A 23,308-nucleotide genomic window follows, 5' to 3' on the forward strand; every position below is an offset into this window, starting at 1 on the left:
TTACATGTTTCATTCCCTCTGCTGCCAGCAGACAGCGTTCCATCCATGCTTTGAGACTCTAACTTGCATGGCCCTTGGTGATAAAAGCCTCCTTCTATACAGATACATTATTGTAAATCTTTTGAAAGACTTTAGAAAGACTATGGATGTGACATCTCTTTAAAGGGACAATACAGAGTTTAAAAATGTTAAAATTAAGTATTTTCCTCCCCCTACATGTTCCAGCCATGTCCTAATGTGTAGAATGAGCTCAGACCTGTTCACCACAACTGCCTCTAAAATCCTGCACTGTCACTCTAAAAGTTGTTACTCGGATTTGAAGTGCCGTCATGCACGAGCTTAATATAGAGGCTGCAGTTACGCGTATGACCTGAGGTGGCAGTAGTGAGTATAAAATGGCTAACTTGCATCTAGCCCCTTTAATTGTCCTTGTTCCCATGACCTCTACTGCAAATGTCTTTATTTAAATAAACATTTAGTGTTGTATAGTGTTATAGCAGTAACATCTCCACAAATTAGCTGTTGTTGGTTTGTTTTTTTATTCGTCTTTCACAAGCACCTGTTGCAGGTGTCTCTTTTTAAAAGCAAGGACAGCTACACTAAATAAAGCAATCTTTTTATCCGATGTTGGCATATATTTGTTCATCTACAACAATTAAAGAAAACGTTGATGTTGCAGACAGTTTTATCTAGGGACAGCTGAAGAACTAATTTTAACAAGATGAAAATGTGTTGCTAAGATGCGACACTTCCACATTTGGTTTGAAAGGATACTTCAGTTCTCAAGAGTTTATTTTATAGATGCACATATCAAACACTCCTCAGTGCAACTTGGTTATGTTTCAATTTCACAGTTCACCTGCACTTTTTCCACAAGTCAAGGTTGTCATGGAGAAGTGAAAGCAATTACTCACTGACAAATCAACAGCCCTTATCGAGGCAGAGCACTGAGCTCGGAGAAGCTAAAGGTGTGCTCTGTAGAAGTTGAGCATGGCGAAGCATAACATGATAGCATTTTAATAAAAAAAAGAAAAAACATTGCAGTCTGCTAGACCTGAAAGTACAGACGTAGACCTTTTAGTATAAAAAGGAAAAGCCAAATCCACTTTTCGGTTGAAACCAGACAGTAAATGGAGCAAAAACTCTGTTAGGTCAGAAAGGCTGCATTGTGGTCAATTGAAGTGCCTTTAAAATTAAGTCTGCAGCCGTAAGTAATGGATTGTTTTCGTCTTGCTTTTTGAAGGGCTGAAGCAGATCTACACTTTGTCCATCCAAGGGAACTACGAGCTGCGCATCGACCTGGAGGATTTCGAGAACAGCACTGCATACGCCCATTACGGCACTTTCGGAGTGGGCCTCTTCTCTGTGGACCCTGACGATGACGGATACCCTCTGACTGTGGGGGACTATTCTGGAAATGCAGGTAGGCATTTCCACCATGCGATGAACTAGTTGAATATGTGCTGAGCTCACACTTTGCTTTGCTTTGCTTTTTTTTTCAACTCTGAGGTAAAGCAAAACTTTTCTGAGGTAAAGCAAAACTTCCACTGCACTTCCCCGACAGAATATCTGAACACTCAAATATATGTCATTAAGTCGTATATTTCATGAAGCTTTTTGCCCAGAGCAGGGGTCCCTAAACCTTTCTGGCCGGTACACCCAAAATTCTGCTTAGTAATTAGCAGTAGTTATGGAATATGTTAGTTAATGTTAGTTTACTGCAGCAATGCTTTAAAGAAGACTATACCTTTAGTCCACGGGTGTGAGTAACAGCAAATATATCTTTTCTTATCTTGTGCCCTTCCTCTCAGGTCCTAGCCAAGCTACTTGTCAGCTTCCTCTAAATTATTGCCAATTAATTGCACTACTTGAGCTGCAGCGTAAACAAAAATATGCAGCAGAACTGAAGCAGCTATTTCCTGAGCCTCTGGGAACTCAGTGCTCCAAGAACACTGTAGAAATGGGGACAATTTTTCCGAAGTGATGGGGAAGGCAGGGGAGAGAGAGATGTAGTGAGGTGGAATTGGAGTTGGAATTGGACAGGTGTGAAGAAGGCAATACAGAGAGAGCGAGGTAAATAGCACGGAGATAGAAGACTGCACACTGGTCTATAGAGCATGGTCTGTCCACCACAAGCCGAAACATCTTTTAGCCGTCAAATATAAATCTGTCACATTTTCGGTAGATTAAAATTTCGTTAATGTGTGTGTCACTTCTCCCAATCACCAACATCCTTGTACCCTGCTCCACCCTCCATAATCCATGGTTCCTTTTCTGCTTTGTCGTGCAAATTCCATATTTTAGTCCAAAGCATTTGTCTATGAACTATTATACCACACCACAAACCCATGTATTGCTTTCATTACCACAGTTATACCAACACTAATATAGAAGCAAATGCAGCACGAGCATTTATCAAGTTACAACATATGACACACACTTAGGCACAGTGATTAGTTAATTAATGTGTGCTTTTTATTAGCTGCAGTGTGACAACATGTCAGCTGTAAAGGGTAATGTAATGAACATCAATGTAGGATTTAACATTGAGGCACACTGTTTTACTGCTTTGGAGTTTTTGCAGCTCAGAGACATGGGAAAGGGCAAAAGGCGTAAATCTTGCGGTTATCATTCTTTCGGCTTAACGTATCAGTGACATCAAATGGTCTTCAGAAATGCTGACTGCAATATTTTCTGCAGTAATATATCATACATTGCACTTTTCAATTATTATTTGATCCGCCACAGACAGACGGGTTATTTTCATCCAATGCCTGTCTGCCTTTTGTTAGTGACACTTTTGTTTCATGCAAATGATTCCTTCCTTTTTTATACTCATCCTTTGGACGCCTTTTTTTCCTCCCCACACGCCACTATCTCCTCTTTCGACAACGAGCAACACACAACACGGATATTAGACATTCCTGTCGGATCATTTCTCCTGCACACTGGTTACCATGGCAATGCTAAATGGAGGGAGCAAGAGGGTAAGGAGCTGAGGTGCCCACATCTCGAGCAATTAAGCCTGGTTTGGTGCACTGATGAGACGTTTTCTTTCACCCTCTGTCTGTGAGTCTCATTCAGTCTGCAGCATGGCCGGGGAAAAAACACACATCTATAATAAAATTAGGGATGCTGGTATCGGATATTGGAGCCGATACTGGAAAAATACGATATCTGGTATCGGCTACAAATATCCGATTCTGAACCAACACTAGCTTTGGCTCAATGCCTTAAAACACAACGTTTGCCTCCTAAATCTAAGTGAATATGGCTGTATATCACTGTAAAGCTAAGAACCTGGAGAATCCAAACGCTGAGTTACTTTTAATCTTCGCAAATGTATTTTTGATCGCTGCGCAAAGTTCTGTGGTTAGCAATAGCATGCTAAAGCTATTGGGAGCATGCTAATGCTAAAAAAAAATAATCAAGACTGGGTCAGAAACTATGATAGAAAAACCTAAAGATAAAATTGCTGCTGAAGCCAAGTGTTTGTATTTTAGTTTAAGAACTGATCTAACATGTAATGATCAGATCACTTCATGTGAGTTGTTTATACTGATAAACACCAATACACCCAAGAATATTTAGTGTAGAAAAATCATTCTTGTAAAATTTTTCACTCAGAAAATGCCACTTTTAGGAAAGTTTCTTGGTAACTGTAAATATTGGATATCGGCAGATACTCCGAGTATCAGTAGCAAAAAAGCTGGATTTGTGCATCTCTAAATAAAACTCTATTGCTATAGTAGTTCATTGTGGCTGCCACTCACTCACATACCACATTCACACAGGCAGAAGATCCAAAAGTGTCTCTTTCCCATCTTTACTGACAACTCAAAGCACATGAGTTCAAATAAGACTGCATTAAAAAAGCCTCTGCTTCAGAATCAGAATCGATTTTATTTCCATTGTCAGCAAAGGGTACATTCACAAACTAGGAATTTGCTTGGGTGCAATCCTGTGACATAAGACATAGACTAGTTATAAAATAAATAAAGCTATAAAGGAATGCAATGAAATGAACTAAGGTTTATATACATGTATATATACACAAAAACAAGATATGGCTAACTGTATATACAAAAAATACACATGTCGGCTAAACCGTGTGAGTTGGTGGATTAACAAATGTACAATAAGCAGCAAATGTGAAGTTACCACTTAGTGCAAATCCAGCAGTGCAAATGAGGAGTAATGAGTTATTTAGTGTTAATGAGTCTGATGGCTGAGTTATTTAGTGTTTAGGAAAAGCTGTTAATGTGGCGGCACTAGCTTCTAACTACAGTTGTATGCTTTTTGCCATAAAGTATTGATATTAACACATTTTCAGAAGGATTTTTTTTTTCAGAGCCGGAGGCCATAACACAATTTGGTTTGAGTCTGCCTGACAAGACAGCGCGTGTGAATGTACTCTAAGGGGCTCTGAAAGAACTATTACAATGTTCTATTTACAATGGTCAGCACTCCCCCTCCCCCCAACAATGGAAATAAAAGACACAGCCACAGCACACTTTTACATTTTTGACGTGCCCGTAATCAAGATTCCTTCCAAATCAATGGGAGTGTGTTATTAAAAAGGGGGATTAAAAGGTCACTATGAAGTCTTTGATAAATTGGCTACAAAGCTGTCTGACCTCCTGTTTGTATAATGAGACCCAATACTCAGAGGAAGGAGTCTGAAGCTTTTTAATTACTGCTGGTACTGACTAATGCTCAGCTTCTAATTTTATCCTCCGAAATGTAAAAGGCATACTAAAGATTACATTCAGTGGAGCTTATAATTTCAATGTTATTTAATGGATATATTTTAGAAGGTGCAACTGAAATGGTGGGAGAGTGAGTGCATTTCTATGTGGGACCTGGTGGGGGGTAGGGACTGGGTAGGTACATCTGTCACTAGGTAATGTAAATGTCCAAGGGCGAGTTCAGGGAAGATTGAAACCCCACACACATAGCTGAATGACTTCCTCCCAGTGTCGTTCTGCAGCTGAATAAAGACCTGCTATTTCAGGAGTAAATTCAAGTTTATTGTACAGGGATAATGACAGTAGGAACTGAGAAGGTATTTTGATTGTTAAATAACGGTCTTTTGCCGTTTTAAAGCAGTACTAAGTAACTTGTTTACCTTAATAAATCCTCTCCGTAGTCCCTCTGGGGGTAATACAAGTGTTAATGGGATAATTGGGGGGGCTTTCATCTACCCCTGGTGTTTCTGGCCAGAAATACACAAATGCAACTTCGCTGCCTCCTGGTAGGAGCCACCAATACACAATAATGAAATCCCAAAAGAAGAAGCTAACAGGCTAACGGGCAAAGCTAACTGCGGGCTAGCGTCACTTTAACAGTATTTACAGCCAAGTCTCAGTGGAAAAAATGATCTCCATTGTGTTATTGGATGTACAATATCCCTCTGTCCCTTTGTCTTTTCTGTCAGTGTAGTATTTACTCTCACGGACAATTAATGAGTAAAAAAACACAACATGCTACGACACCTGCAGTGGCGTTTATGGCCTCTAGGGGCATGAGTTACTTAATACTGCTTTAAAATAACTGCAAAGTTATTTATTGTATTATTTAAATACTAGCTGAGACCCGGCCTTCGGCCGGGCCTCGCTAGTCTCCACATTTGATATTCAGAGATTGTGAGTGACTACAAAGAAATGTCCAACCCGTCACACAGTTCAGCTGTAGACCAGTGGTTCCCAACCCATTCCAAAAACTATGGCCACTACAAATGAGTAAAAGAATGAAGGCTCAAAAAAATCTCAAACAAACTGCAATTGGAGTGTTTGATGCACCCGTGCTCCTCTCTTATAAAGTACGACAATATTTTCGCTAAACGCGGGGAACAGGATTCAAGAGACAGTGGAATAATTATTGATAAATATTAGGGGTTCAGCTTTAACGGTTTGGTTCACGGTGCAGGACCCGTGGTTTGGTGCATCACGGTAGTGCACAATAAAAAAAAAGAATGAGTAGGTTTTGAACTGAAATAGCCTAATGATCGTTGTTAGACAGTATTTATAACCTTACAATAAAATTGGCAATGCGTTCAAAGCTGCTTTAGAATCAAATGTACCTCTGGGCTCACAATACGTGAAAGCAAAAGAGAAAACAAATGGTACAGCAGCAAAGTTAAAAAAAAAAAGGAAAAAAAACTACGCAGTGCAGGCCATGCGCTCGTTAAGTGGTTTCATTTTCGCGTTGACTCACACGGAGGAGAAATCAGTCGGAGCAGCGCGTGTGATTAGAGGCTCGTGTTTGAGCAGGTTTTGGGCACGCACGCACACGCACACACATACACACACAGGCACACATCGCCCTGTTTGGATGCGCGCACACGCACGGCAGTCAGATCTCGTGCACTCGCGTTTGTGTGACAGCGGGTTGTCCTCGGACAGCAGCACCGCGGTCCATATGGACCCGTCACGTGTGGGCCGGCCGCGGATGTCCACGCACACACTCAGTACTGTCGCCAGGCTTCCTGGTGTTCCCAAACGGTCTCCCATCCCAGTCCTAACCAGGCCCTTCCCTGCTTAGCTTCGGAGGAACGGTCTCCCATCCCAGTCCTAACCAGGCACTTCCCTGCTTAGCTTCAAAGGCGGTATGGGAAATAAACATGGCGGCGCCCAGGCGGCAGCCATTGAGATAGCATTGAGATAGCGTTTTCTATAATAGATGGTCGTAATAAAACAAGATTTAAGATTTTCTAACAACAAACACTGATATGATTTCTAGTGCTGGCAATAGTTGTGTGATCATTTTTATATGTAATTGGTCGACAAATATGACTGTGGACGGGAACTCCAAATCAAACACTGCTAATACAGCCAAAATCAAATTAGCACTTCATTCTCAATTATAGTCTTCCACACTTGTAACTTATTATATCTGTACAAACATATGATAGGCCAAGAATACAGAGTTTTTATTTTATAATCATTTTATCTGTTTTTAAGTTACCTTTAAAGGCACACTGTGTTAAATTTTGGACTTTGCTGTTGCCATCAGTACAAAACATGCTTCTAATGATCAGCTCAACACAGAAAATGCTATTACTGTTGTGTGTAATCAAAGAGTGGATTTGGATGAGGACCAAACCTGTTTAAATCTCAAATTCTACTGACTTTAGTCAATATCTCCATGGAGACGAGCCGGAGACGTACCCACTCCTGGTAAAGTTACAGTCATGTCTTAGGAGAGCTGAGCCGCTCACAGCAAAAGCACATGTTTGTTTGTACATTTATGCGGCTTTGATTAAATGTCTCTCTCCAACCCATAGGCGACTCTCTTCTGAAGCACAATGGTATGAAATTCACCACCAAGGACCAGGACAACGACCATTCGGAGAACAACTGCGCCTCGTTTTACCACGGGGCCTGGTGGTACCGCAACTGCCACACCTCCAACCTGAACGGCCAGTACCTGCGCGGCCAGCACACGTCCTACGCCGACGGCATCGAGTGGTCTTCATGGACTGGCTGGCAGTATTCTCTAAAGTTCTCCGAGATGAAGATCCGACCGACTCGCGACCCTGAGAATAAATGAAAGAAGTAACTGGACAAAAGAGTAATCCTACTTGGGGGAGATGGGAAATATTTACAAACCACAACTCTGAACACACACACGGGCGGAGTCTTGTTTCATCACCTCAGCGGAAGCGACTCCTTGACATTTTTCTTCATATCTCTAGTGTCATGGTGGCTCTCTTGTACGTGACCTCTCAAAACTAATGCAACCTTGGTGCCCTACGTCATTTCCATGGAAGAGCAACTCTGTGCCCTGTCTAAAATGGTGCATTGGTGGTCCTTTCCTGGTCTCTTACCAAACCTGTTTAGCCCTGCTGACTGTACAATTCAGTTGCACTACCAAAAAGATTTACACCAGTATTATTTCCATAAGATATTGATTAAAGCAGACACAACTTTACTCGAATCTGGCCCGGAAAAGACAATCCATCTCTATTACACAAAAACACCAATGTATAATTTTAGATTTGCGAAGAAAAGATTAGGAAGGGAAAAAAAAAAAAAAAAAAACAGTGTGAAGAAGAAGCGTGGCAGAAAGAATAAACACATGCAGTTCTCATTCATCTGACTTTAGCCATTAGGGAGCATATTGGGCACTTTGTCTGATGTAGCTGCCAGCTGAGTACCGGCCAAGTGATGCAGCATCCACAGATGGTCACCCAGCGCAGCGTGCATAAGTAGTGTAGCCTGTATGTGTGTATCAAAGACAGCGATAGACCGTCACAGATCTCTCACACCATCAGTTTCCCGTCAGAGCTCAGTGGCGCGAGGCGATCACTGGACAGCAACGTTTACTTTGGTCAGACCGAGCATTCCCTGCCCCCCCATACGTCCGAATGGTTTACACGTGATTGTGATGATGATACACGTGCAACAGGAGACGGTCATTAGTCTCGGTTCAAGGATTTGCTATGAGGACAACAAAGAAAAAGACAAAAAAAGTTTCCTAGATTCTAGCTTTTATCAGACTATTATTTTTCAGCAACATTGAGAGTTTAAGGAGGAAACTAAAAATCAGTGAGACGGTTTGTCTTTAATGTTTCCGAGTCTGACCACAGGAAACGTTTTGACGGTGTTGAAAGGGACATAAATTTGATTTCATTTTTGATGTTCTAAAAGCTTTAAAAAAAAATGTGTAGATTTTACTGTACAGTGTGTATTTTAGAGCATGTGATGCTGTTTTACAATGCTAAAACACAAAGAGAACTCAAGCACACGGACAAAGACAAATCCACTAGTTTAAAAAAGCAGAAATTATATAAATGAACTCTATACCTTCATTTCTTTGAGGTGCTGCTCGGAAACTGAAAAAAAAAAAAAAGATGTATGTGATAATCCCAATAGCACAAAAGTCAACCTTTCTAACCAAGGCACAGATGACTACCATACTGTCACTATCTGGCTGCCTGAGGGATTCTTCTGCCTTCTTGGTTTGGGATTTACCGTTTCTTGGAAGACATTTTGTGAGCGTCTCTTCGAGGAAGAGTCTGACAGGCTGACAGGGAGGAAAACGTGCAACACATCGCCATGTTGCATTAACCACCGCTGACACTGGAACAGCTGTGAAGCTTTCCTGGAAGGGGTCCTCCCTACATTGCACCACAAAGGCTTGGCTGCAAACAACTCCTGCCGTCAAAGCACAGACATAGACAATATTGTTCAAACAGCACAGCGGCGTGAGCTACAAGAATGTTAGAGGATTTATAGAGACATTGAAAGAAGGTGTTATGAAAGAGCACGGACGGGGGAAGGTGGGGTTTCGAGTGTGAATGTGCATCTTCGGGAACACACTATCAAGCCTGAGCGCATGAGGCAAAACGGGAGGAAGGGGAACGAGAGCAGTGTTTCTGAAGGAAGCGTGCTTTCCCCCTCTTGTGTTGCTAAAAGAGAGATTTACACTATTATAAAGAACTATTGATTATTGTGATTGTGAACCCTATTTGAGTGGAACAACCCCCTCTGGTACTGTGTTTACCTGCCCTGATCCGATGTGTGCTCGAGCCATAGACAGCAGAAGTGCTGGACCAGGTTTATTGGCTGTCAAGTAACATCTAAATGTAATCAGATTCATATTCAATCAGACAATTGCAGGGGATTGTAAGACAATTACACCACTGAGCAACAAGTCGAATCAAACTGAACTAAACCTTCAGGCAAAACACTCAAATTGCATCAGTATTTTTTGACTTGTTTCAGGCAACTATGGTTTCTTTAATAATGAAATTTTCCCTCTTTTTTATTTTCCGGGCTTAACAATTAACAAGTCTTTTGCAGCAAATGTTCAAAAATCTAAAATGACAGTAGTTATCCTCTGTGAACTGAACAGTTTCTCCCATTTAAATGTCTGCATGTCTGGACGATCATTGGACGTACAAGGCCGGTAGTGTTAACCTCATATATTAGTCTAGTTCACTGTCCTCCTCCTGTCTATGGCTGGTGCTTCTGGTAAAAAAAAAAATCCCTTCTCTGTTCTCTCTTCATGTCGCCACTCTCGTGTGCTCACTGTATATGTTACTGCTATGTTGCCCGCTTGTTATTTTGGTGTAAAGAGCAGAGATTCTTTGCCTCTGGCCTCCTGTGTTCTCAGTCCTTTACAGCCACTTATCTGATGGACAGACGCGATAAAGCAGAGGAATCAGCGACTCTAATCATTCCCAGTTATCCCGCTCATTACGTCGCATCAATCCCCCTGGTCCTCCAATTCTCTATCTTTCTGACTGTGTTACTCCTTTAATTGCCTTAGCCTCTGCTGCCAATTCCCTCTCACTCGACAGTCCCTGAACGCTCCATCTCAACCCCCGAGCACCCAACCAACCCTTCATTTCCCTTTTCTTTTTAGTGAAGTAGTTTTTCTTCCTTTTTTTTCGCTGAATCTTGAGCTGTGTTAAAAATGTTCTTGTCAACATTTAATAAATATTCATTTTGTAAAACCAGAGTTTTATCGAGATTTATCTTTGTTGTGTTTTTGTTTTTCAAGCTGTAAATATGCAAACAATAATCAGCTCAGACTTTTATTTTTTATGCTATGTTGTTTTTTAAGCTGTCATGTGACATGAACCAAACCATGTCTTGTTCCTAAGTGTCGTAGTTTTACATTAATGTGCAGCTATATTGAGAGTTTTTTATATTTTCTTTGTGTGATGTCAACACACAGTGAGTAATGACTTCTCGGCTCCGCTCTGACACAATCATGAGGACTTTAACACGGAGCACACTGACTCTGTGACAATCAGCAATTAAAAAGCTTTGCGAGCACTTCCACCTGGAGGAAAATGTGTCGATTTTGACACACAACAGCACAAGTGCTCTGTTTTGCAGCTGCAAGTGTCGCGTTTACAGTGTAGATCCACGGTGCCAAATGAAGTCTAAGAGAAAATCATTTGATGACCACAGTTTTAAAGGGATATTTCAGGATTTTTGACATAGGGCCTCATTTCCTAGTTATCCAGAGTGTTGCTGATTTCTGGAGATATTTTTTTGGGTAATTTATGCAGTTCTTCTGTTTGAAGAGTTTCGTGGCGCTAGGCTTATTCAAGGCTAGCGCATTTCTATGGCATCAGCTAGCCTGCATTAAAAACAGGCACTCCACAGTGCACCTGAGGCAAATCACTTATAACACCAGACTAACCATATAAATGTCTGTGTCGATAGAATAATTTTAACTATTTTTGAGCAGCATCAGCTTCGTGGTTGTATAAGCTACGCAGCGGCGGAATGATCTTCTAGAAAATAGTCCCTCAAAATGCGATCATTCATGTGATGCAAGGTCAGTTATATTTCAAAATATATTCTATCGACACAGACATTTATATGGTTAGTCTGATGTTATACAGTAAGTGATTTGCCTCAGGTGCACTGAGGAGCGGGTCAGACTGTTTTTAATGAAATAGAAATGCGCTAGCCTTGCATTAGCCTAGCACCACGAAACTCTTCAAATATAAGAACTGCATGAATTAGTAAAAAAAAAATTCTCCTGGTACCAGCAACACTCTGGATAACTAGGAAATTAGGCCCTATGTCAAAAATCCTGAAATATCCCTTTAAGGGTGAAGGGGTTTTGTGAAGCAGAGGTGACACATTTATAGTGGCTTATGGTGCAATCCAAAGTTTTAATGATGTTTTAAACCTGTGTCATAAGTCAAATACTACACTGTGATCATCATTATTGATTCATTCCATACTCAGTGGTTCTTATCTACTGGTGTAGCCACAGCAGCCCTGGGGCAGACTGATGGAAGCGAGGCTGCCATTATGGGGAAAGGTGAGTGAAGTGTCTTGCCCACAAACACAACCGTCTGCACAGTCAGGATTCAAAATGCCACTCCTCAGTTATGGGACAACCCGCTCTACTATCTGTGCCCCTCATTCTGGAAACCAATAGTCTTATGAGACCAATAGAGACTACTATTGACATACAGCACAAATCATGCTGTGCAGGTATGTAGATCAGGCGGTAAGATCTGACAACCATCCGATGATATTTTATCTATTTGGTGTTTTTTGTTCATCAGCTGCTGAATATTGTGAAGCAGCTGCTGAAGGGAAAAGATGAAAGAATGTTTTTCATGAGATCAGCTTGCAGTATTTAACACCAACGAACATTATCAGCATCTCGGTCCACCTTCCCTCTGATAACCCCATTATCACCTCACACCTACAGCTGTGACAAGGCGGCAGCTGCTGCCAAGTGCTTCCTTTGACACAACCTTCATTTTCCCTGTTTGTATTTGTTGTGAGTGCTTGGGTGTCTTGCATTAACTTCTGCAATAATTAGACTTTTTTTTCCTGCTTCTCAGAGGGTTGTATTTATCAAGAAGCCTCTAACACAGGTTCACTGTAGTATTTATTATCGTAAAATGTTGACTTGTCCAGTGATAAGAAGTGACATATCCAATGTTGATGCCAATAGATCCATCATGCACTTCAGTATCTTAATACACGTCTTAATACACATCTTAATACACGTCTTAATACACATCTTAATACACGTCTTAATACACATCTTAATACACGTCTTAATACACGTCTTAATACACATCTTAATACACATCTTAATACACGTCTTAATACACGTCTTAATACACATTTTAATACACGTCTTAATGCACATCGTAATACACATCTTAATACACATTTTAATACACATCTTAATACACGTCTTAATACATACCACTACTGCTCACCTGAGAAACTCGACCAGCACAGAGCACTGTCTGCCACAAAGTCAAGAGGAGAGTGTAATCCCAGTGCTTAGGCAGCAACAATAAATGACCCAATATCCAAAGCAGCGACATCAAAAGGTGCACTGGGCCCCGCTCTTTCATTTTGAATTAGGGCTCAAGGATGTGGAGCAGCTCTAGCAGGCCATGCTTGAGGACACAGTGAAGGATGTTTAAGATGTGTTACCTGCCTGAAATAAGTTTGGCATTGAGAGTTGTGCCCTGTTACTGGAATTTTCAAACAGCACAGCTCACTTTCCTATTATATTATTTCATGTATAGTATAATTGTGTCATATAAATGCTGCAAACACATCGAACAGAAAATGCAACAATCAGGAATAGGACTGGGCGATACTTTACAAGACATGAAATTGATATATATATATATATATATATATATATATATATATATATATATATATATATATATATATATATATATATATATATATATATATATATATTCGCACTTCTGAGATTCTATATAAGTATTCTGTATAAGTATGGTCCCTGGTCACACACACACCAACAAACATTTCTTGAGTTTTTGCGAAAAGCTCTGAGTGCCCTAAATGGAGCTCTCATTCAGTGATAATCTGTTGGATCCTGTGCCTGATCTGATGGTACTGATAAAGCAAGCAGTTGTGAAAATGACATCAGCACAGAAATGCAATTTAGTGGCTCTGCGGGTGCACACCGGAGCTCTCATCCAGGTGAGCCAAACACTGTCACATCTTCTTTTTGTATAGATCATTTATTACGGCTGAACGCCAGACGCCATTTGTGTGAGCCAGAAATAGGCTCTATTCTAATTTCAGTGGTCACAGTCTCATAATATGATTTTATTGTGGTAACATTATGTGGTAATCTTAGGTACTTTATTGTTCCCTTTGGAAAATGTGTCCTCTGTAGTTGACTCCTCTGCTGGCAAACTGTCGTGGGCGACGCAAGGACTCATCTTCAGAACTTCAGCTACCCATAAACAGAGTGAAAACACAAGTTATACTAAACTACGCTCCAGGAACCAAACTCTGAGTTCTTCCAGCTGTGAGGCAAGCAAAATGTATTTAAAGGAATAGGCCACCGTTTTTACATACTGAGATATGTTCTTACCTAACCTTAGACGAGTTAATATATACCCGTCTGGTCTTTGTCCGTGCACTCTGTCACGCAAACGGAGCAGTCTCTCCCACATGTCATATAGCTCCAAAAAAGCTCACGATAGAAGCTACCAAGCTCTTCCACGTGTTCCCTATTTAAATAAAGTTACGTGAAGTGTTTTCAAGCGAAGTATATTTACACAGAAATGTAACATGTCGATTTTATAAGCAGATAAAAAGGGGTACTATATTGTGAGGCGTAATGATACAGAAGCACAACGTCCGCGCAGTAACTCCTAAAGACTTCCCTCGCTCACTTCCATCAATAACCTTTAGGAGTTACTGCGCGGACGTTGTGCTTCTATCGTGAGCTTTTTTTGGAGCTATACACTGTAATAAATAATATAGCAGTTCAACTTAAAATTCTGTTAAATTTCTGCCATAAAGATTTGAGCTCATTGAAGGTACCAATATTGTTTCAATCAAGTAAAACCAGTAAGTTCTAAATGGTCCATAAAGCATTGCTATGAATTGTTTCAACTTAACAGTTTCAGTTTTAACTAACCAACATGTTTTGTTGTGCCAACCATAAACTTGTATTGCTTCTTCATATTAACGCAAGTCTGTGTGTTTTTTAAACTCACGAGGCTAAATTAAAAACATCTTTGACTTATAATTGAATGTCAAAAGAAAGCTCTATGAGCATATCAGGTTAAGTTATGAACAGATTTCAACTCATTCACTGCAGTTGAATGAAACCAAATATATTTGCCACTATAACACAAAATACTACGTTTTCAAATAATGGTACCACTTACAGTCTAATGTTAAAAGAACTCAGATGTTTATGGCAGAAATTGCACAAACACTAGTAAGTTAACAGAACAACTACTTGTAATTCCTGTAAACACAGATATAAGTGACAAGAGACAATTATAGTCAAGGCATTTTCATTTTCCAGTAAAAAATATATACAAGTGCTTATAAAGTTACAAATGTTAAAATCTGATGAAACTTACAAATTTTGTTTACACATTCAAGCAAATACATGTATATTTTTTGTATGCTCTTGTGTAGGCCTGTCACAAAAGTTTATATCAACTTATTGTTTAGAAAAATGTTGCATTTTACCTAAGTAAATGTTAATTTCAACTCGTGTTGTTGAGGATCTCTTAACACGTACTTTTAGAACAACTGCTTTCTGAGATTTTGTTTTAGTCGCATCAAGTGGTCCACAATATCATTCATGGCAATATTTTTTTTCAATATAATGAATTTAATTGTGTGATTGTGACAGGCCTACACTTGTGTTGTAGACAAACTTGGAGGCATGGCAGTGCCTCTGATGCCGCTCTGACAAAAACTGTAATGTTGGTGTTAACAAAAATACCTCATTTTAGAATTACTTCTAAAAGGGGACAATTAGACAGGCCTGTTACATATCAAAAATGTCTCAGAACAGTGAGTGAGGATGAAAAAAAATACAACAGCATTTGCCTATAATAATGGTTTGTATCTTGTACCTGCGCACACCATGTACTCCAGCGGAGCCTGTTCTAGTTTGATTTTCATGATGGCCTTTAGCAGAAACGTGACGTTGATTTTCTCACGGTGAAGCACGAGGCTTTCTGTGACCACAAGTGCTACAAAGTCCTGATGTGCAACAGCATCCTGCTCCTCTTCATAGATATTAAGCAGTCCAAGTTCCATTCGCTTCATCCAGATGGTTTGAATGGTCCTTAAGAAAGAAAACTCATACTGTAAGTGTCAAAACATCAAAGCGTCTTTACCTTTCATAATGATGTGAATTATTTATGTCTGGGATCATTATAGTGTAATTTAAAGTGTTTGCCATTAACCTTTGCAATACATTATTCTACATTACTTTTTTACTTGACCATTCAACATCTTTCAGAGCTAGTAGGGTTGACTTACTCAGTATTTAAATACGCTCCAAAACTAGAAGAAACACCCTGTAAGTCCTACCTATAGACAATAAATCAATCACCAGAAGGATACGTGTGAAAATAAAAATAGCGACTGGAAAAACAGGACGATATAGTGTGTGTTGGGACAAACGCATGGACACATGAATGACAGCACAACACTGTACGATACCACACATTTGAAAACACCGCAGCAGAATGTAATTGGGGGGAAATGTGTCCATGAAATTGTTAGTGTGTACTTTTAACGAACATGTTTCATGATGAAAGCCAGGAACGAACAAATATGCATGTAATTGATTGACTGCGGAATTCTTCCGCAGTCAATTATTGGTTTTCATGTTCTTTATTATTATTCCTCTTCCATCTTTTTCCCGATTTTCTAGAGCTTTCAGCACCTTCATGCTTTGTGCAATTTATGCAAGTTATGCATCAAAACGTTCCGCATGTTGAGGAGAAGGGTGCTATTACTTTTGGGACTTCTGCAACTTACGTTTTTTCCGCAATCGGACAAAATGTCGGAGATTTTTCCCATTGACTTTTAATGGGGCTGCCGCAAATCCATGCTTTTCTGCACTTTTTTCTGCATTTTATGCAATTTCTGCACTTTGTGCATGTTCAGCTTCTGCAACTTGTGGGTTTTGAGAAAAAATTGTCCTTCTGCAGTTTTCCAATTTTTTTATACGAGAGTTTGAAATTTTTGCATTAGTGTGTATGTGCGAATCCAGCCAATGGGGAGAGTCCAGGACTTTCAGCCGTTTGTGCAGCTTCTGCCAATCAAGCACTGAGGCCATTTCAACAGTTTGACCAGTTTATGGAATATAGAAGTTTATGCAATATTAACAATTTATACAAAGTAACCACTTTATGCATTTTAAAGCGTTTATGCAACTTAAGAGTTTATGCCATTTAGGATTTATGAATTTTAAAGAGTTTATGCAATTTACATAATTTATGCAAATTAACCCATTCATGCATTTTACCACTTTATGCAGTTTATGCAACATGACATTTTATGCATTTTACCCGTTTATGCAAATTAGATTATGCAAATTAAGCAATTTATGCAATTTGAACAGTTTATGCCATTTCTGCATTTGCTTCCCGCAATTCCGCAGTCAATCGCAATGGCGCATTTCTAGTTATTTTTGTTGTTGATATTTTAATTTTAGATCAAATTTATTGTACTCACCGCACACATTCAAAAAACACTGGATGGATCTTCTCGGAGGCAGTGCTGATCCCACCACCAGAGCAGCAGTCCTGTTCCTCTTGTGTTCTAACCTGGCTAACACCAGGCTGCTGTGTGCGCTCGAATTATTTCGAACTGCACAACAGCCTGGGGACCATGGCCAAATCTCCGGTGGATTTGGGAACCAATCACAGAGCGAGGAGGGACGGCAAGACGATGACGCGCTATTCGATATATGGAAGCTTGTAGTTTATTTATGGATAATTTAAAAAAAAGTGTATTTACGGATCCAACGTGACAGCAGCAGACACGATGGTATTTTTTGATCAAGCTTTAGACCTTGTTCTAAATAATTTAGCTCAAAAGTTTACAGCGGGTACGTCATACGTCATCTCATACGATGATATGATTGGCTGGGGCTACGTGCAGACGCATGAGACTTTTTTTTTTTTTTTTTCGTATCGCCCAATAAACGACTATGGACGATCGTAAACCACACCTCTCCTACGAGAAAATGAATTGGTGGTCCCCAGACTAAATATCACTTGTGATTTTAGTCTGGTGTTAGCCAGGTTACTTGTGTTCTGCAAAAAGTGACAAATGTTGTTTATGAGCAACTTTCCTTCATTATGTGGAGAAGAGACGAGACACTGAGGAATAAAATGGCATCTACTGCATTTAGAAGTTCCAGAGTCTTAAGGATTGATAAGATTATTTTTATTTTATTTTAAAATGTATAACTGATGAGTCATTTATTATGCAGTTGGTAGAGCGGGTCGTCTTGTGATCGGAAGGTTGGAGGTTTGAATCCCTGCTCCCCCCCTCCCCTCTCAAATGCAGAGAACAAATTTCTCTTCAGAGATTAATAAAGGATAACTTAACTTCCCACTATACTTACATTTTTACATGGCACAAGGAGAAACACCTTCAAGGAATTGCTAGAACATTAGTGAAGCTCTAGCAGTCGGGGAAAAACTTCCTCAAAGCCATCCAGAAATGAAGCCAGCAGTTCAGTTACAGCCACTTATTGAAATTCAGCTTTTATCAGAGAACAAAATACAAATAATGTATATTAGCAAGCGCGCAAAAAAAAACAAAAAAAAAAACACCACCTCATCACTGACAAGCTCTCTCTTCCACTGGGCCCACCATCGGTTTTGTCATGAATGGGGCTGTTTTTACGAATTTCTCTCCATATTCTTCCAGTTTTCCTCCATTTCTTCTTCACAGTCACCTTCTTGAGGCTCCTTTTGAAATATGTTAGGATTAGACCTACTTAATCTCAAACATACTGCATAAATAAGCACACAATCGAAACACGTTTGCATATCCAGGTTGACCCAAGTAGTGGAATTTTATAATCTAAGTTTATATGCTAACACATTTAAAGTAATTACTTTTTGTCATGTGCCAATAAATAAAACCAAGATTTACTCCCTCAATTTAATTCCCATACTTTATTAGGCATTTTGAAGCACACCAGATGTATTTAAAAGAAGTAAGAATGTATGCAATGTATTAGTATAAAAATACATATTAAAACACATTTCATCTTTCTGCCTTTACTGCACTAGTGCCCCCTCTCTCATCCTCCCCTGACAATGCAAGTGAACGTGTGTTGTCTCCACGTTATGTTCACGGAGAATGACAACAGAATAATCATTTCATTTTAACAGTGACGCAGACGTTTGACGAGTATTTAATGTAAAACTGGGCCAAAACGCAGACTATACTGACAGTGAAAGAATCACTAGCAGGGCTGCCAACTTTTCACCAAACTTTGGAGTGAGACATTGGTCGGTCCTGAGCTGGGGGGCCTTTTCATGGCGATAGTGTCTCGTAATCGTACTAAATTCTAAGCCAAAAGCAAGTCTACGATCTACATGACTGAGCACATCAGGAGCTGCATATGGATCAGAGGGGGTTTGGCACCACCCCACATGGCCATCAGAACCTATTGAAAGTGTGGGAGGGTACTCTGAAGGGGGGTTTGGGGGTCCTCCCCCAAGAAATGTGTTATTTATAGCCCGGCCTACCACAACTACTAGATGCACTCATGCAGTGTTCATTTTAATTGAGTTTTAGCGCTTTGAGATGGAGCACCTTTTGAGAGAAATCATTATTATAGGGGCGACAGAGGTGCAGATGGTAGAGCGGGTCGTCTCATGATCGGAAGGTCGGGGGTTCGAATCCCACCTCCTGAAAGTGCACACTGTCGTTGTGTCCTTGGGCAAGACACATTGCCCCCAGTGTCTGCGTACATCGGTGTGTGAATGAGAGTATGATCCTTGCTGTGAAGCGCTTTGAGTGCCTAATGTAAGTGGAAAAGCGCTTTATAAGTTGAGACCATTTGCAATTTTCAGTTTTAGCCACGTTGGTGTAATGTACCATGACCTTTGACCTGGGAAAGTGGAATCTACCTTGTAACCTAGCAACAGGTCATATTCCAAAATGTGTCATTTTGGAATGTTCCTTCCTGCTCCATATGGAATGCTGTGTCTGTTGCTATGGTGAGTCCGGGTCATTTCTGACCAACTGTTGGTTTAGTTCACATTGTGACGCCGTCTTAGCAAACGCAACAGCACTTTCTCACAGTTTTGATCGACTTTTACAAACATTTGTGACATTAGCAAAATGGAAAACGCCCAAGACACTTCTGACAGTGTTACAGAAGGAGCTGAAGCGTTTTCTGAAAAAGACAAACTCAAAGAAAAGATCCAGGAGCTCCATGACAGAGAGCGTCAGTGGAGAGAGGAGAGATCAGGTCTCCTTCAGAGAGAAACATGGAGGCAGGAGCGTGACAGGCTTTGGCTGTCGTTCTTTCATGCCAGAGAACGACAGTGGTCAGAGACGCAATTTGAGAATGAAAGACGTTGGCATGAAAGTCACAGTTACAAGACTTTGAAAGCGCCGCACGAGAGTCTGCAGTACGTGAGGAGCTTCTCTTAAACGTGTTAAAAGACGATGAAAGGCATCTCATCATCGAAATTGAAAGAACATCAGAAATATTAATCCCTCAGACGACGAACACACAGGGTTCAGGAGCAGAAAACGTCCAGCAAACATTTGAGCCAGCGAACAGCGGCAACATGAGCGAAGGCCACAATAACCGCGCTTTGCTCACATTTGGGGATTTTCCCCCAGAACAAGAACAATTTCTGAACAATCCTTCAGTGACAGTTGTAGAAATGGTGCCACTAAGACCAAAGCATCAACAAATTAATATGTAAATAGGTCCAAATTAAAAAACTTTAAAATAAACTTTACTATAACTTTTACTATTAAGTCAAATGAAAACTGTGTCTTCTAAAATATGAATATATTCTTCTCAGGGATAAACACACATCTCAGCTCCCGTTGGTTTCCTCTGCAGGCCGGAGCACTGAGGCACCAGGCGGCCATCCCAGGAGGAGAGCGCCCCCTACAGGAGACCAGGGCCCAGACAACGGTGAGCTGAGGAAACAGCTTAATGCAGGTGCAAGGACGATGCTGCTCGAACGACAGCGGGCCACAGAGCGAGGACCTGCAGCTGCGTCTGGAAGCCTCTGACCCCAGGGTCCCGCACGGTGGGGTGGGAGGGGCCTCTGCGGCGAGCGGACCCTACGAAAAGCTGATTAGTCGTCAGGGAGGTAAATTTGCTGCCATTGGTGTGACAGGGCCGGTGTTAGGACAGGTCGGTGGTTGTAGGACTTGAGGGCGGGGGGAGGATTAGGACAGGATGGTGGTCACAGGAGTGGGGGGGGAAGGTTTAGGACAGGTCGGTGGTTACAGGAGTAGGGGGGGGAGGTTTAGTACAGGATGGTGGTTACAGGAGTAGGGGGGGCGGTTCTCTCACATCAATGGCATAAAATTTGCTTTTACTGAGCCCAGTTTGGTAGAGATTTGATAGTCCAGGATGGGACGGCATGGGGTAAATTAGCGAGGGGTAGGACATTGCGCGAGGGGTAGGACATTGCGCGGGGCATTAGTGAGGGGTAGGACATCGCGCGGGGCATTAGTGAGGGGTAGGACATCGCGCGGGGCATTAGTGAGGGGTAGGACATCGCGCGGGGCATTAGTGAGGGGTAGGACATCGCGCGGGGCATTAGTGAGGGGTAGGACATCGCACGGGGCACTACCGAGGGCTAGGACATCGCGCGGGACATTAGCGCGGGCTAGGACATCGCGCGGGACATTAGCGAGGGCTAGGACATCGCAAGAGAGGATAGGGCGTGACAGTATGGGGCGTGAGGGTACTGTGTGTAACCGGACTGGGCAGCGACATGATAGCTTTTCTGAGTTCAGCTCTGGGACAGATGAGTCACCAAACCCCCCCATGTGCAGGACCCGGGGCAGGGCTCCACGCAGCTGCAGTGGACCTCGTTCTGTGGCTGCTGTCGCGGGCAGCATCGCTTTGTACCTGCATTTAGGTTGTTTCTTCAGCTCAACGTTGTCTGGGCTCTGGTCTCCTGTAGGGGGCGCTCTCCTCCTGAGACGGCCACGTGTTGCCTCAGAGCTCAGGCCTGCAGAGCAAAATAAGGGGAACAGCTGGTGTGAGTTTAATCACTCCTTCCCTCTTAAACTCTGTACAGTTTGGGTAAGAGAGTAAGAATGTATGACAAATGTTTAGAGGTGATCAGGAACTGTCTGTTTTTGAAGTTACAAAGATGCTTTTACTCAAGTAAAGTGCTTGAACTTATTTTAATAGTAAAAGTTGTTCGGTCAAATGAAAACTGTGTCTTCTAAAATATGAAGATATTCTTCTCAGGGATAAACACACATCTCAGCTCCCGTTGGTTTCCTCCGCAGGCCGGAGCACTGAGGCACCAGGCGGCCATCCCAGGAGGAGAGCGCCCCCTACAGGAGACCAGGGCCCAGACAACGTTGAGCTGAGGAAACAGCTTAATGCAGGGCAAGGACGATGCTGCTCGAACGACAGCGGGCCACAGAGCGAGGACCTGCAGCTGCGTCTGGAAGCCTCTGACCCCGGGGTCCCGCACGGTGGGGTTGGAGGGGCCTCTGCGGCGAGCGGACCCTACGAAAAGCTGATTAGTCGTCAGGGAGGTAAATTTGCTGCCATTGGTGTGACAGGGCCGGTGTTAGGACAGGTCGGTGGTTGTAGGACTTGAGGGCGGGGGAAGGTTTAGGACAGTTCGGTGGTTACAGGAGTAGGGGGAGGGGGAGGATTAGGACAGGACGGTGGTTACAGGAGTAGGGGGGGGGAGGTTTAGGACAGGACGGTGGTTACAGGAGTAGGGGGGGGCGGTTCTCTCACATCAATGGCATAAAATTTGCTTTTACTGAGCCCAGTTTGGTAGAGATTTGATAGTCCAGGATGGGACGGCATGGGGTAAATTAGCGAGGGGTAGGACATCGGGCGGGGCACTACCGAGGGGTAGGACATCGCGCGGGACATTAGCGAGGGGTAGGAATCGAGCGGGGCACTACCGAGGGGTAGGAATCGTGCGGGGCACTACCGAGGGGTAGGACATCGCGCGGGACATTAGCGAGGGCTAGGACATCGCAAGAGAGGATAGGGCGTGACAGTATGGGGCGTGAGGGTACTGTGTGTAACTGGACTGGGCAGCGACAAGATAGCTTTTCTGAGTTCAGCTCTGGGACAGATGAGTCACCAAACCCCCCCATGTGCAGGACCCGGGGCAGGGCTCCACGCAGCTGCAGTGGACCTCGTTCTGTGGCTGCTGTCGCGGGCAGCATCGCTTTGTACCTGCATTTAGGTTGTTTCTTCAGCTCAACGTTGTCTGGGCTCTGGTCTCCTGTGTTGGGACACTCTCCTCCTGGGATGGCCACGTGTTGCCTCAGAGCTCAGGCCTGCAGAGCAAAATAAGGGGAACAGCTGGTGTGAGTTTAATCACTCCTTCCCTCTTACCCAAACAGTACAGAGTTTAAGAACGTATGACAAATGTTTAGAGGTGATCAGGAACTGGGTCGTCTTCAGAAGTTTACCGTCATATTTTTGAAGTTACAAAGATGCTTTTACTCAAGTAATGACATAGCATAATGAATTCTTTGGGACTGAACTTAGAATTAAACTCCTAGGATCTAATCAACAAGATGGATGACTTCCATCCTCTCCAGACTGGCACTCCTTTGTTTCTCCTTTTGCCAGAAGCAAGACCCCCACTGGGATAGCAAGGAACCCGCTAACAGGAACTGATACTAATGTTAAAACTCATTCGCAAAGATGAAACTTCCTTGAGCTTTTAACATCTGCTGAAAAGCCACACTCCTCTGGATTCAGGATTGAAATGGGGGGAAGGTGGCCAGCCCTGACTCTGCTAAATCTCCAACATCTTGGCCTTGTGTTTGAGGTCAGA

The 23,308-nt window shown here is 42.0% G+C and overlaps 1 protein-coding gene across 4 annotated transcripts in view; it reads left to right on the forward strand.

Annotated features, from left to right (window-relative positions):
• fibcd1b (fibrinogen C domain containing 1b) overlaps positions 1–8,448 on the forward strand; it is a 120,155-nt gene extending 111,707 nt beyond the window's left edge. For all 4 annotated transcript variants that reach the window (XM_079581644.1, XM_079581645.1, XM_079581646.1 and 1 more), the window contains 2 exons: positions 1,244–1,423; positions 7,286–8,448. In XM_079581644.1, the coding sequence (XP_079437770.1) occupies positions 1,244–1,423; positions 7,286–7,551 (446 nt within the window). In that variant the 3' untranslated portion in view covers positions 7,552–8,448. The remainder of the gene's footprint in view (positions 1–1,243; positions 1,424–7,285) is intronic.
• The last annotated feature ends 14,860 nt before the right edge of the window (positions 8,449–23,308 follow it).

The sequence above is a fragment of the Gobius niger genome (genome assembly GCF_951799975.1).
Source record: "Gobius niger genome assembly, chromosome: 2".
NCBI classification, from domain to species: domain Eukaryota; kingdom Metazoa; phylum Chordata; class Actinopteri; order Gobiiformes; family Gobiidae; genus Gobius; species Gobius niger.